This window comes from Anomalospiza imberbis, chromosome 11 (assembly GCF_031753505.1).
Source record: "Anomalospiza imberbis isolate Cuckoo-Finch-1a 21T00152 chromosome 11, ASM3175350v1, whole genome shotgun sequence".
In the NCBI taxonomy this organism is placed as follows: domain Eukaryota; kingdom Metazoa; phylum Chordata; class Aves; order Passeriformes; family Viduidae; genus Anomalospiza; species Anomalospiza imberbis.
Window position 1 is genome coordinate 18,930,283 of NC_089691.1, and position 15,314 is coordinate 18,945,596.

General features: G+C 44.0%; 1 protein-coding gene across 29 annotated transcripts in view; it reads right to left on the reverse strand.

The window, feature by feature from the left end:
• FOXP1 (forkhead box P1) overlaps nucleotides 1-15,314 on the reverse strand; it is a 379,700-nt gene that overhangs the window by 72,218 nt on the left and 292,168 nt on the right. For 26 of the 29 annotated variants that reach the window (XR_011003135.1, XR_011003136.1, XM_068202259.1 and 23 more), the window contains 2 exons: nucleotides 3,463-3,600; nucleotides 2,286-2,375 (listed from right to left, as the gene is read on the reverse strand). Coding sequence is in view for 27 of the 29 variants with exons in the window: in XM_068202259.1 (XP_068058360.1) it covers nucleotides 2,286-2,375; nucleotides 3,463-3,600 (228 nt within the window). In the remaining 2 variants the exon portion in view is untranslated. Of the gene's footprint in view, nucleotides 1-2,285; nucleotides 2,376-3,462; nucleotides 3,601-14,333; nucleotides 14,488-15,314 lie in introns of those variants that run through there. The other 3 variants (XM_068202271.1, XM_068202283.1, XM_068202278.1) reach the window with 2 other exon arrangements.

Consider the following 15,314-nt stretch of genomic DNA (forward strand, 5'->3'; position numbering starts at 1 on the left):
GAGTTAGGTCCTTGTTCTCCTTCCAGCTATCGTGTTAAAATGCTCTTCTTGAAACAGGAAGGAGTCCTTTCTTATTGTTGCTTTCGCTAGTGCAATATCAGAAGTGTGACCACAGTAAATCAGTGTGTTAGATATTGAAATGCCATCACATTGTCTAACTTCCCTTCTTGTCTTTTTTAACACAAAGTATTTTTTTTCTTTAAGCTCCAAGCCCTCATCTTTGTGTCTGAGATGCTCTCCTGTCTGACAACAGCAATTTAGAAGAGTTAACTTTTATCGTTCATTCTGCTGTGTAACTTTCCCCTTCAAATTTCTTTATCTGCCCTCTGAGCTCATCTGAACTTTCATGTTCTCCCAGCATGTAGGCTTGCATTCAAAACTATGTCTAATAGACCAAATAAGAGGTTAATAAGAAGTGGCAACAGAAAGAAAAAATACAATCCCTGGTAACTGATAAGAATGACAGTGGCAGCCCTTTATTGTTTGTCTTCAAATATAGAGTTAAAGATCTTTAAAAAACTAAATTTTGACGCCTTTGAAAAGAAAGAAGCACAAAATAACAACAGGGGGTTATTGCCTGCCAGCCACAGGGGAGAAGCTCCATAATTCTTATTCTCCCTTTTGAAGGCTGTTAGAAATCTGATTCAAAAAAGCAACAGCAGAAGGAGAAAGCCTCTTGAGGCTATCGCCATTTCCTGTGATCATGCATAATGCGTTTCAAAAGTGGGTTTTTACCAATTCTGTTGATCAATTGCACCTCCTTCATATTCCCTCTTTTTTCTGCTGTGTTTACATCTGATGTGACTCAATGACAAGCGCTGTCTGAGACTGTGAAACAGACCTGTCATGTTGATTTATGGGCGCATCAAACCACGACTTGTCCAAACTGAAGCTCGCAGTTCATTAATTAGAGAGTTGTGACTTTGAAGTCAGCTTTCAGACTGTGGTTTTTAACATTTGGCTTAATTTATATGCTCTTGAATGTGGATCTCTAAGGAAAAAACTGAAATTCCCTTCTTGTCTTTGAACTTCTTTTGACCGCACAATAATCATTTCTTTGTCCAGAGTGATGCCTGCATCCCAGAGTCATTAACGCGCATTGAACTGCCACTGATGAGTAAGCCCTACTGAATTAGAAAAACAGCCAGCAAAACAAAGCTGAGAGCATTCTGCACAGTGATATCTCACAATTACATGCCTTCCCTCCCTGTGCCATTTCCATTTTAATTACTGTTAGTCCTTTAGATTTACATTTTAGACACTTTTTAATCTGTTCCCTTTTTATTATAGTGGCGCCCGTAAGCGCGCTATGGTTAAGGTTGTGTCAGCGTTTCCATTATAAACCCCCCTGTTTCCAGGGGTTTATAACTCAGCTGGAAAAATTCGCTCTGGGTTGAAACTTGGCACAGGTGGCATGATTTGCCGAAATTTCAAGGGGAATGGGGAGCAGAAATTGGTGCATGCTTCGAGCCAACACCCCTTGTCAGGTGACACAGGCGCAGCCGCTGTCACTGGACGTCACCCAGTGTCTCACACCAAGAGGCAGCTTTCTAGGATCTACCTAAGCCAGCACTGATGTCAGATTAAACAGGAAAGTCCCAAACTCCTCCACACTTATGAGGTGGGCTCAGCACCTTAAAGCAAATGTAACTGCAGGAAAATTAAATCTAAGCACACCAAAACCAATGAAGTTTTGGATGTGACAGGTATTTTGGAAGGGAAGTGTATCTAAAGGGCAGGCAGAAGCTATCCTGGCCTGTCCCCTCCAGTTATGGACCATGGTAGCATCAGAGCAAGGTCTCCTGCCACCTCTTCTCCGCGTCACCACTGATGCTGCTCCAGTGTGGTCCCTCCTGCTCAGCCCGTGCTGTGAGGAATGTGCAACCAGAACCTCCCCGGCTGGAAAGTGCAAGCCCAAACTCAACACCTCTCGGCATTTTGCCTTGTTTAGAGAGGACAGAAGTGATCTGGGCCTGCTGCCTTGCCCCCTCCTCTCTCCACCATAACTAACTCCCCAAAGCACTCTCCCCCAAGATACATGCCTGCTCCAGGACTCATACCGAACAGCAAGGCCTGGTCCTCTGCTATAAAATATGTGGCAGCGAGCAAATGGAAAGCACAGGAAAACACAGGCAAAAACAGGACAATAACTCTAAATCTGAAAGCTGAGGCCCGATAGAGTCAGTTCAGTTGTGCAATCATTTATAAGATGAATGACAGTTTAATAGCCACTAGACAGTCCCCAGGGATCTGTGGTTTGAAAGTAAAATGGGTATTGTCTGTACCTCTTTAGGCTGTTTTCCAGCATGTTGTTGCTGTAAAAGTTGAAGCTGCAACTGTTCCTGTTGTTTCTTATAAAACTCTTGAAGCTGCTGCTACAAAGAAAAGGAAAGATGGTAAGTAACAAAGTGGAGAGCCAATTCAGTGTCCCTTTTGGTGTAACACACAAACTGAGATTTGAAAAATAGCATCCTTTTATCTGTAATGGTCTGACCTTTAGTTTGAAACTCAACAATAAATTCAGTGCACACTGACTATTCTTGGCATTATCGTTTGAAAAGTAATCTCCAAAATGAACTGATGAAAAACATACCATTTTCTACACAAACTAATTAAAATAAGGCAAGGAATGACCTTTGATTGTAACAACAAAGCCAAAATGCCCTTGCTGAGAGAGCCTGGCAGATCTCTGTTGTGAAACACACATGCTTTCTAAATGATAGGGTTTGACTGTATTAAGTGTTGTTCAATACATGCACAGACATCCTGGGAAATACTCTCCTCCTCCCGTTCCCCAGATGTGCTCTGCACAGGCAGCGCTCCGGCCGTGGGCAGGACGGAGCCTGGGAGCCAGGAGGAGCAGGCAGGGTCGGGCTGGGGGGATGCTGACACCCACCCGGGCTCCCTGAGACCCCGCTGTGCCAAACCCTGTGACAACAGAGCCTCGGGGCTTGTTGGTGGCCAGCTTCCAGCTGAGAAAGGACCACGGGCTGAGAGAAGCACTGACACACAGCCCAGCATATGTTGGCTGAAATCAAACAGGCTTGCAAACCTCTCCACTTCTGTTTCCACAGCCCTTTATGGTTCCAGATGGAAATAACGAGGTCTAAATTGGGACGTACGGCCCTTCTACCTTGTTTATTCCAATTAGTCAGGGCACACCAAGCCTTCTGAGGGATGCAGGCAAAAGCAACAGGGACATCTGCCGAAGTCCTGACACTTAAACATGCATCTGTATTATTTAGCTGATCTTGGAAACACTCCTAGCACTGCTCTCTGGATTTGCTTCCAGTAGCTATTTCTAGAATTAAAAACAAAAGAGCAGTCAGTTCAGCTCACAGCATGGCTGCTACAAGGTTCAGACCTGAGATGTGGGCAGCTTCTTTCCCCAAGGGTGTTCCAGGAGGTGAAGCCTCCAGCATCCACAGGGGCCACCCGAGCAGCCGTTAAGGAAACAATTACCTGTTGAAGCATGAGTGCCTGCTGCTGTTGGAGCAGGACTTGGAGTTGCTGGGGAGTTAGCACTTGTTGCTGGAGGATCTGCTGCATTTGCTGGGGAGTGATCACTTGAGGTGTCATCATAGCCACCGACACTGGAACCTGAAGGCCAAGAGGAGACAAAGAGGGTCAGAGCACATCCCCACAGCTCCTCCAGCATCCCCATGCTAGAGCAGCCCATTTCTGGCATCATGGGGGCTGAAGGTGAGAGTCCTTAGAGCCCATCCTGGCCAGCACACAGGCAGTGACCACACCTCCCCGGTGACTAAATTCCCCTTTTGCAAAACAATATTGGATGGAAATTCCTTAAAGCAAGTAATATGGTAAGATTGATTTGTTTTTACAAGAAATCATCAGCTGGGTCTTTCCCTCCCAGAAAGCCCTTGCCTTCTGTAGAGAAATCCAACAGCCAAATATCCCGCACTGATGGGATCTAGACCCTATTACGACAGGTTTTTCAGAAAATTGAAGGAAGGCTCAGTGATGTGAATAACAGCACTAGACTCCTATGCAATTTTTACAGAAAGGCCCTACCACCATGTCTTTACCATTCCATATTCACCCAGCATACAGATGTCTTCAATTCTTTCATATTATGTGAGATACCATTAAAAGCCGCTTTCCATGACATTTCAGTGACAAACAGCTACAGTGATGAACTTGATAGCATTTCATATTTGCAACTGTTAACACGTTTCTGCACGGGCATCTTTGCAAGGAACCTGTACACTGTATCTGAAAGGATGATGTCTTGTTCAGATAAAACACTGACATTAAAATGACAGGCTGTCTTGGCCAAGGTTACACAAATTGTATTCAAGCGGATACCTAATGACAATGCTATGAATTCTGCAAGCTTTCTAGAATGTAATTTAGCTATTCAAAATAATCACTGCACTTGTGTTTAATTTGCAGACTACATGAGAACCATTTTGTCAGTCCCAGTAATGCAAGAACACTATTTCCCTAGAAACCCACCCCTCTACCCTCCACCCCAAAAAAGGAAAAGAAAAAGAGGGGAAAAAAAACAATAGAGGAAAAGACAAAACCCATATGAGTTTTAACAGTAATATTGAAGCACCTTACTTTTCTATAGTTTTAAATCAAACACATGACAGCACAAAACTAAAAGCAGTAAAGGATATACTTTGCTAAAAAGGATCTCCTGTCATCTCATGTATTACAATAAAAGCTAATAACATGTTTAGCACTTTTTCCATGCACCACTTTAAAAAAAATCAGCAGACAATAGCTGATCAGAAGATAAAGGAGTTTAAAAAAAACCTCCAGTAGTAGTAAGCAAGAGAGAAATGCAGTATTAATTTTATGTAACATAATGTCTTAATATGCAGTTTATCTTGACTTTTTCACATGATTTGTCCTGTCATTTGCATAGCAAGCTCTCATTCCTAATTTCACAGTCATTATGCACTGATGTCCTGATTTCTCAGCATCACTAATCTTGATGAACTAAAAATGGTTCCTGAAGGTCAGACACATGTACAGTGCACATCTCCTTGTGTTGTTGTGTACATGTCGTGTGCCAGGGCCAGACACTGCCTCCAAAACATTTGCCTGAGCAGAGCCCAGCAGCGTCCCATGACATCCCATTAATGCCAACACAGCGACGTCCTCTGAGCACTCCCTGTGGCACAGCACGTTCCCACATCTCTGACGGGGTCCAGGCTGGTGAGAACGCTGGCAAAAGGAGATTTAATTACGGGACAAACACCAGAACCCAGCAAAACCAGTGGTCAATCTCCCACGGCGCCACATCCCCTTGCCTGTGGGAAAGCCACCACCTCGCCACGCAGGACCAGCTCTGAGGACACTGAGTCATCGGGATGGGTAATCCCATTAATTCAGAGTATCTTAATCCGCAGTCTTTTACAAACTTTTCTGGGAGTAGAAAATTATTTAATTGAATCCTGCCGTCACTATCTTTGCTCCAAAGCGTGACTCACCTTCATTATTCTCATCCCCAGAGAAGTTTACTTTACCCTGGGGTTTGTACTACCTCTCACTGAAGCTGGACCAAGCAAGCAGAAGAGGAAGCATGCTTAAGTATGTTTTCTGTGCCCTTCTTGGAAGACAGACAAGACAAATACTCTTCAGTCAGATTTATGACGACAAGCAGGGATACAGACAGGAATAGGGTGGGGTGCTGTAAACCCTACACATCGGTGATTATTCCAAAGGGCTGCATTCTACCGTCAGCTGGGCAGGGACAACTCCCATTCACTTCCATGGCCTCTCTGCACGTTTATCTTGGGACAGATCTGGCGATTAGGCCCTATCTTTGAAAGCTGGCCATGTACCTTCCAGTAACAAATCTCTTAGCTGCACACTCCTTGCTAGAACAGAAGCACTTAAGCAGAAAGAAAAAAAATAATCATGTATGTACTGCACACAGTCACAGAGTACAAGTACACAGAGTACGAGTTTATGTTGGTCCGTTCGACTTCATTTTACCATCTGAAACCACATTTTCACACCACACCTGCGCTTCTAAAGAAGGTGCTGCCTTCCATTTATAAACACAGCTAACAGCCACATTTAGCCACGGCCTGTACTTCAGTTTATCACGAAAGCAACTTACGGAAACCTTGCACAAACAAATCTAAATGAACCAGAAACCATTGTGTTCAAAAGTACAACATACATCCCGGACGAGTGTGGGCACACACATACGGTCTGAGGGACTTTAAATAGTTAAGAATGATGGCCTATATATCCACTCTCTTAACTCCCGATGTCCAACTTTTCCATGTAGCTAGTCCCTGGTAATACCAGGAATCAAAGGGCATGCAGCACCAGCAATAGGCTATTATAGCCCACACTTTATTACCCATTACTACCGAGGTCATTAGCGGTAAGAGTGATTGTACCGGTCTTAACCTATTGATCATTGTAACTACTATCATTTAATCCCGTGTTGAATGTCTGGAAAGCTGCTAAAGGCACACAAGAGAGAGTGCTTTAGTGATGAGAAATATAGCCAAAGCTTGGAAATTACACTTTGATTCATAAAATCTAGCCAGTGGTTTAAATCAATAGTATTTAAAACAGTCATGTAAGTTCTTAACTACAGCTCTCTAATATTTATGGGTCCCTTTTTGAGTGTATTCAGTCAAAACTAAACTTTATTTTAGATACTGTGCTAATATACTTTACATTATGTTAGATAAAAAATATTTATTTCTGATATTTTGTCTGATAGTAAGTGAAACCTAAACCAAGAGCTATAAATTCATTTTAGATTTCTATCTCTCAGATGTCAACTTAAATGTGTTGCCAAAAAAAATTACAAACCAACTTTAAAAATGACTTAACTGTTTAAGTACATGAAAATGAGCATGTTTTATGAGTTAACAATGAATCACAGAAGGCAGTCTATGAAGAACTAAAATAATTCTGTCTTACTGCCTTCAGGGAGTTGAAGTTCAAATTAAACTACTGGCAGATATATTTAAAGAATGCTAAGCTAGCATGCAGAGAAGAAATCAATCTTTTATGTTTTTCTTTCAAGTTGTTTATTTCTATTTTGCACTTGAAACATGATTGTTGTTATTGATATGATTAATGAACTACTTTTGGTATTGTTGACTGATAACAATAGGGTGTGGTAGATACCCAGCTGCATGTAAACCTGGCAGCAAAGGTAAAAATACAGCTGCAATTTGGCTTTGGGAGCTGTGCTAGTATGGACCTGCTGACATGCTAATACCATCAACGGCAAAACATGTCTTTAATACTCACAATTGTCTTCGCTCACTGTTTCTCCCAGGGTTTTGCCTCTGCTCCTCTGCATCCCCCAAAGCCCTCCCGCCCCACAGTCCCCTCTGAGACCCTCCCCTTTCAAGCCCTAAAGACACCCTATTTTGGCAAGACCGACCAAGGGAAACTTCCACAAACTTGGGCCAAGCTCCCCTTTAACTTCCCCAAGAAATTAGAGCAGGGATGCATTTGTCACTCCTCCACACAACCCAGACAAGGGTCACGGGGATGAAAATGATTTAGTCCTATTTAATCATCTCCATTCCCTCATTTTTGGTGATATTAATATAATTAAATACTAGCTAAATAATTTCAAGTAGTTTAATCTTGTATGAAGGGAAAAAAAAAAAAAAAAAAAAAAAAAAGAAGAATGCCATTTTCACACCCCGTGCCTCCGATGCTGGATACGGCTGTGGTCCTGTTAACTGTCAGCAGGCATGCATGGAAGATGGGGAGGATTTCCTTAATTCATAAAGAATAACTCTGCCAGAAAATCCTTTTCTCCTGCGATCTATGTTCGAACTTGATTTCAGTCAGCCCTCATAACAGGCACCTTGGATTTCCAAATAGCAATTCTTCGGTTAAAGATTTTGTGATAAAAGTTAAACGGAGCAAAACAGCTGAACACAGAAAAGAGCAAGTTGCTGAGGAACAGTTAAAAATACAGTTAAAAATACTGAACTACAGTAAAAATAGCTACGGCCAGGCAAAACCAAACAATGAACTTGAGCTGTCCTATTAGCAAGATATTAAATGCAATATATTTAAAACATAAAAAAAATAATTTCAGGTGAAACAATGCAAAACAGGAGAAGATATAGCACTGACACCCTGGCAAGCAGAGAGGCACAATGCCACAACCCAGAGCAGAGCCCAGCAAAATAAGAAGTGCTGAAGGCACTGAAGGCAGGCAGGACCTGCTTCCATCCTGAGACCGAAACACTTCTGACATAATATTTCATCCTCCAAAATCCCAACACAAAACGCCACTGTCGGAATTATTCACGCAGGAACTGCAGTGCTGGTTCATTATGCGAAATGGAATCTCACTTTTAGACTTAGTTCTTTTGCCATAATACAGAACAGCACATTAAGACAGGTAATGTTTATTATATTAATGCAAAATCAGCTAAGTAGTCTGTCATTAGCATAACTGTGCTCTCTGTAACAATACAACTCCCTATTGTAAGGAGGGGAAAAAAACCTCCTTAAAATTAAATTAGCATTTTATTATTACAGTTTTGTTTATTATATTTTATCAGGAGTGAAGATCTCCTTCTGACCCACAGAAAGCAAAATGATGGGCTATGCTGACATTCCCTGGCATATCAGGATGTCTGCCTCTTCTACATTCTCTTCTAGCTGAGGAAAAATGGGAATATTTTCGTATTTGTTTACAGAATGAAACATCTGATCTTATCTTCCACTTCTCATGCATACCAGGTTTCTCACTAAGTGCCAGGATAATTGTTTCTGCTATAATAAATACCCATTTAATTTGCATAAAAATATAAAGTTTACATAAATTAAATCCTTTCTACATCTAACATTTGTCAAATAGAGACTAAACCAGAACATACACACTCACACATCCGAATACCCCTTTAAAAAGATGAGAGAGATTTTAAACTTGAGATTACCATCATAATTTTTCACATTTTAAAATGTTACCATTTTTGTTTCCATCTCTAGCATGAAAGGAAAAATTATATAACCTCCTGTACATGGTTTGAAATACTGGTGATTTTATAAAGATTCAGTTTAAAACTAAAAAAAACTAAAAAAAAAAAAAAAAAAAAAAAAAAAGGAGAGAAAAAACCCTGCATTTTTTCCAGAGTTTAGGAAGGGAAATGTTAGATCAACATATTCTGCCAAAAAAGCCTCAAATAAACTAAAAGCAATCCTGCTTAGAAACATCCAAAATACCACTAAAGCCCTTGAAAACCCCTTGAAACCCTGTCTCCCAAATACCCTTAATATACTGCGAATGATCATGGTGTCAGACTCCTTACATTTGTGTATTAATTCATACATACATTATGGAGAGCTTAATTAAATAATACAAGACCATGACTGAACCAGCAACATTTAATATGCCTGGAATTTCATGTGAGTGAAAGGGAAGTGTTATACAGAGGGGCTTTTTCTCTTTTTTTCTTAGGGCAGATTTTAAAGAACTTCAACTCCCAACAGATTTCGAGGAAAGATGAGCCCTCTCTCCAACCCTGGCTATTTTCTCCTGCAAGAATCAAATCCATAGCTGCCTGCTCTTCAAAGCCAGGGCATTTGAGATGACGTACATTGTCGTGGCCAGTTGAAAAAAAATTAGTGATTCTTGGAAAAAAAATCCACCTGGTTAAATCATGCTGTTTATTTCCCACACAAACCAGAGCTCTGCTTAAACACTCGCGTTGCCTTTGCCACTCTGGTTCCAAGTGGCGCCTTGATAACAGTTGTAAACTTTATTTGCTTAAAAATGTGCAGGTTTTCACACCTATGGCAGACACCTACAGCTGAACATCACAGCTAAGCACAACGGTGCAAATTAGATTCTAATGAGAAAACATCAGTTGCCTCTTTGACAATTTTGCCATTCACTGATTTACTTCTAATGAAGACGCACTGCAACCAGCCAGCTCGCCGTGTTAAAGGTCAAAGCACGTTCAAAAAAAATGCCTCACAAAATCAAGGCAAATGGGAAACCCGCAAAGAAACCTTCTCATAAAGTGGCGTGGCAATTAGAGTAATTGTGCAAAAAGCCGTCTTCGGTAAAAAGTAAAAGAAATTAAGCTGCCACTACTGTAACAGGTTAGATGAAAATCAAAATTTAATGTATTCTCCCTTGTGTCATCTTGTTTTGTCAAGACATCAAATAGAATTGGAAAGTACAAAATAACAAGCCCTTGAGAAATCACAGAAGCCGACCTTTTTGATGTTGTTGGTTTACCTTGTTCTCAGTTATTTGAACAATGATGTTTCAGATTTAAGGGCAAGATAAAGCTTAAAAATTAAAACCCGTTGTCAGTTTGGTGAGGAGGGGTTGTTGTCCCTCCCAAACAACAGAGCATCTTACCTAATCAATGAAGGCAAATCCGTCCGAAACTAGTGCACAGAACAATTAGCGATTCCACTTATTTGTTCAATATTCAGTCTGGGTCCTATAACATTCATTCAACTTCAATACAGACCACAGATCCTCCTGCTAGTGCAGGAAACTGCGCTGGAAAGGTTAAAAAGAAAAAAAAAAAATAGAAGAAAAAAAGGCTGGGGAAGAGATATTTGCCAGTCTGCTTCTCTCCCAGTCTCTACACAGCTACTTCAATCTGCAGATGAGTATATGGTGGATTTTTTTCCCTTTCTTTTTAACTGGAAAGCGAAGCTGAACAAGTAAGCACCTTATAAAAACAGAACAGGACAGGACATTTTAACTGAACTACAGCAAAGTAGTTTCCAGTAATGCAGTTCTGCTTTCAATAAAACAAACAAACTGCTTAAAACCAGCCAAGCCTTTCACCAAACAATAACAAATTTAGCTTATGGTGTCAGGACTTTCCCACAATCAAGTTCTGCAGGTGTTGATAAAACTACCCCTGCTACTGCTTTTCCCTAGCAAAGAGGGGAGAAAAACAACACCGGTAAGTTATCCTGCTACTGAGAAACCTTTCCAGAAAGTAAATCCAAGTGCTGTGTCCTCCCAGCTCACGTTTGCCTACAGCAGCTCTGAAAGACTAAGAAATACAGCGCAGAAAAGCACAGGAGCTTTTAAAACTCCTTAAACTTCTGAATGCAAAAATCCTTCTCCCCTTACCTTTCTTCAGCTGCCGGAGCATGTAATCACAGACACAGAAACCAAGGCATTTTGCACTGAAATAATAATTTCAGGATTTTAAAAACAACTTCATTCTCAAGCAACAAGGGTGCTTGAGCACTGTCAGGTTAAAACGGCGCATAAGAAATCGCTCTGACTGCCCTACCTCGCTTTCAACGCCTAAAAATCCATTTCATCCTTCTCCACACAACTGTTGCAACCCTTTTCTTCCTTGCACGCAACTAAAACCAACTGGGCTCGCGCAGACATCAGAGCCCACCGTCCATCAGTGCGATCATCCCTCTGCGACCCACTGCTACGACTCTACCGTGGGGTCTGACCACTGCTCACACCCCAGCACAAATTCCAGCGTGGGGTTAAGAGCCACACTTCTAAAACGCGTGCAGGGACTCATCCAGCCCCAGGAACGTGAGGCACCCACACCTTCCTCGGAGCACTGAGGTCTCTGCAAAAACAGCGCAGGGATTTTATTTCTTCCCTGTCAATCCCATTGTATTTATGACTTCTCTTTAGTTCAGCTGAGTGACTGGTCAGAGCATGTCTCAGAGCTCTTTTTTTTTTTTTTTCTTTTAAAGCAAAAACAACACTGCTTAGAAAAGGGAGGGCACAATGGCACAGCACAGTAAATTGAATGTTAAACAAGACTCAGAAAAAAAACAAACCAACTGTAGCAAACAAAAAAAATTTCAAAGCAGCCCTTCCTATCATAAGCTTTCTGATGATTTATGGTTTACCAACTCAGCAAGGTTACGCAACACTGCATGCCTTTAGATGCATTATTTGAGTCAGTTGAGATTTAATTAAGATCACAGCCTCCAAAATCCCTGTCAAATGAAAATTCACAGAAGACAATACACTATATATCCTCATGCAGATAGTCTCCATTCCATGCTCTGGAATAACATAAGTTAATCCTCGTTTCTATGGTGGCAGACAAAAGTTCACTAATTTTGTTTTCTTTTGACACTTGTGTTGTTTTCTGTTTTATGTCATGAGATCATTCCCTTTTGAGAGGGGAGGGGAGCTGATATAGGGGGAGAGGAGGGAGAGCAATATGTCTGAATATGGCAGCAGATGTATTTTGACATTCTCACAGCTCTGCTGTGATGTCATCAAGTTTTCATATAATTAACCCCTGCCAGTAAGAGCATCCTTTCATGACATCTGTCCATTGGGAAGAGGATGAAGGAGTCAGGGAAAAAAAGCACAAAAAGTGCCTCAGTCTTGCTCTCGCACGAAAACCAAAATCAAACAAAATTAAATTAAGGCTACAAAACAGCATTTACGTCTTCCTTTTGTATAGGTTACTGGCTTTCCCCAATTCATTATCTGCCCCAACTACCTCTCACCTCTGAGGTGCTCTGAAACCACACGCCACGGATGCCCAGCTCATTCCCAGCGCCTTCTCCTCCTGACGGTCCTGGTGCAGAGCAACCCCTTCACTGTATAATCCAGTTCCTCTATTTGCTAAGCATGAGCACGTTAAATAAAACAATATTTCTTACAGAGAAATTGCTAGAACTTTACCTCATTCCACTGTATTCCTATTTGCATTATCTTAATATCTGCTTGCTTATCTCATGGTTTAGAAATGACAGGTGCTAGCGGTCTTTTGTTTGACAGGCCACTACACAAATAACTGTCTTGCCTGAAAGGGCTAATGCACTACTAATGAACAATAAATCAACTTTGATTATAAAGTGTCAGACCAATCAGTTTGCAGTTCAGCTCTATCACAGTCTAGGCCAAGGCAGCTACTCTGTTCAGGCAGGACTCGGGTTTCATCTCTGCAGCCTTATCAATGAAATTTTTTGGACGCAGCCACAGGAGATCACTGAAAGCCCTCTGACAGCAGATTTTCCGCTGGCTGCGAGGAGAGGACAGAGCCTGCTTTTAGAGACTTCCTAGGCTGCTACTACAATAAATATACAATCAACAAAAGCCATTTCTTTACCAGACAGAAGCACACTCTAATGACATACGCACATGTGCACATGTGTTGTAGCCGTGACTTTTAGAAGCAAACAGAAATGCCTTTCAACTTGGTGTAAAAGATGTGCGAGATGCCTGAAAGCTCTGCACATTAAACACACGTAGGAGGGGTTCGATCTGGTAAATAATAATTTAGCAGGGTGCTTACAGCTCCGGGGGGAGAGGAGGGTGAAGAGCCTCCTCGGCTACTATAGCTACTGCACATGCACAAGGCATTCCAGGATTGGGCCCGAGAGCATCAGGCATGAGGATCAGCTGTGATCCAAATAAAAGAAAAGATTTTAACATTTAAGTTTATTTATAAAAAGGCAAACTAGCGTACGCAAGTCACTTTTTATTAGAAATAAACTTCAGCGATTTATTGTAGTTCACAACTCAACACTCACTGCTAGAATAAATCCAACCGTTTGGTTTTCATAAACAGATCTCGGTCACCCTGAATGATTCACACTTCCTGCCACCAAACTTGTTTTTATTTAAAAATATGAAATGGCAGCGTGCTGAACGCCGGCACACACACCGACCAGACTGTGTCGCGTTACCGAAGGGCTTTTCCCTGCCACCAGCACAAGGACAAGTCACAACTCTCACTGCCTTCGGAAACAAGCTGGCTTTGAAGGAGTTAATTGCAGAGAGGAAGAGTGTATATGCACTTTGCTCTAAACTTACCACCCACTTCCTAAGGGTTCCCTCCTCCCCGCCACCACCACCCTCGAAATTTCAGCTCACTCGCACTGCAACGCTGACACCGAGCCCGGCTGCGCCGAGATCCCGTTACATCCATTTCGCCGGGGTTCACAGACCCAGTCAATGTCAAAAACAAAGCTCTCTCACTTAATTTCCCCCTGGTAAATTGACTAGCGAATCCATTCAGCGATCCCGGCTCCTGACATTTAAACCTGACTCTGTGTTTTATCCGGCTCCGTGCACTTTCCCTCCTTCCTCGCTCTCCTGCCCAACTCCAGCGCTGCGGCACAGCCCGCCCGGCTACGCGCACCCGCGACTGTCACGACAGGCGCCAGGCGACACGCTCCGCTCATCACTTCTAAACACCCCCGGCGAGATGCGAGATGCGAGATGCGAGATGCGGGGCGCGCACTCTGTCCGTCCCTACCGCCCTCCCTCCCTCCCTCCTCCCGCGGAGGAGCCGGGACCGCGCGGCTCCTCCAGGCCGCCGCGGCTCTTTCCGCCACTTTGCGCGGGCCTCCCGCCCCCGATCCCCCCGCGGGGCACCCACCTGGGCGGCGGCGGGCGGCGTGCGGCGCGCCGGGCCATGGAGCGGGCTGGCGGAGCGGCGGGCGCGGAGCGGTGCGGAGCCTCCGCGGGCGCGGGCGGAGTGCGGGGCGCGCTGCTCGCGGGCTGCCGCCGCCGCGCCGCCACCCGCGCGGCCCCGCCCTGCGCCGCCGCGCACACCCCGCCCCGGAACGGGGCGCCCCGCGGGCCGCCCCCGCCCCCCGCCCGGGCACCGCGGCTGGACACCCCCCCGGACCCCGGCGCGGCCGCGGGGCGGGGGAAAGCGCCGGCTCAGCGCGCTGGCGGCGCACCGAGGGAGCCTCCTGCCCGCCCCGCAACTTTCTCGTCTCCCGCGGAAAAGTGGCTGTCGCTCTCCTGCTGCCTGCCCAACAGCTCTGCCACGCAAACCCGGGATTTCGGTATCGGAAAATAGAGCTGAGAATAATAAAGAAACAACCACAAGGTGCCTCTGGCGGGAGTTTGCACCAAAACGGGGCAGAGCGCCCGGCCTGCGGAGGGGAGCATCTCCCCTTCTTCCCTCGGCCGCGCCTGGGGACCGGCGGTACCCGTGTCCCCCTGCCAGCCCTGCCCGGGGACATCCTCGGCCGCACGCATCTACGGCGGCCGAGCCCGCGGGCTCCGTGCACCCAAAGCCGCTGTGTTTGGATCTGGGGCATCTCTCAAACGTGGGGTACGCCTCACTCAGAATAAGCTTCACAAACTCAGGCGGGCGAGCTCCAAGAAATGCTTCTCCAGACTTCACCCAAACTCGACCCTCTGCTCGTGCGCTCTAACCCAGGGATTGCCTGGTGCCCTGTTTTCCCTTCTCCAAAAAGCTCCCATCCATAAAATATGCTGAGTTGGATTCCACAGAGATCGAGTCCAACTACTTCATCTCAGGCAGCAATATTTGGTAAAATTTCTCCCCTCTATTTCAATTACAGGGTTTTTTCTACCTTTCCACATAGTTTCTGAAGACAAAATT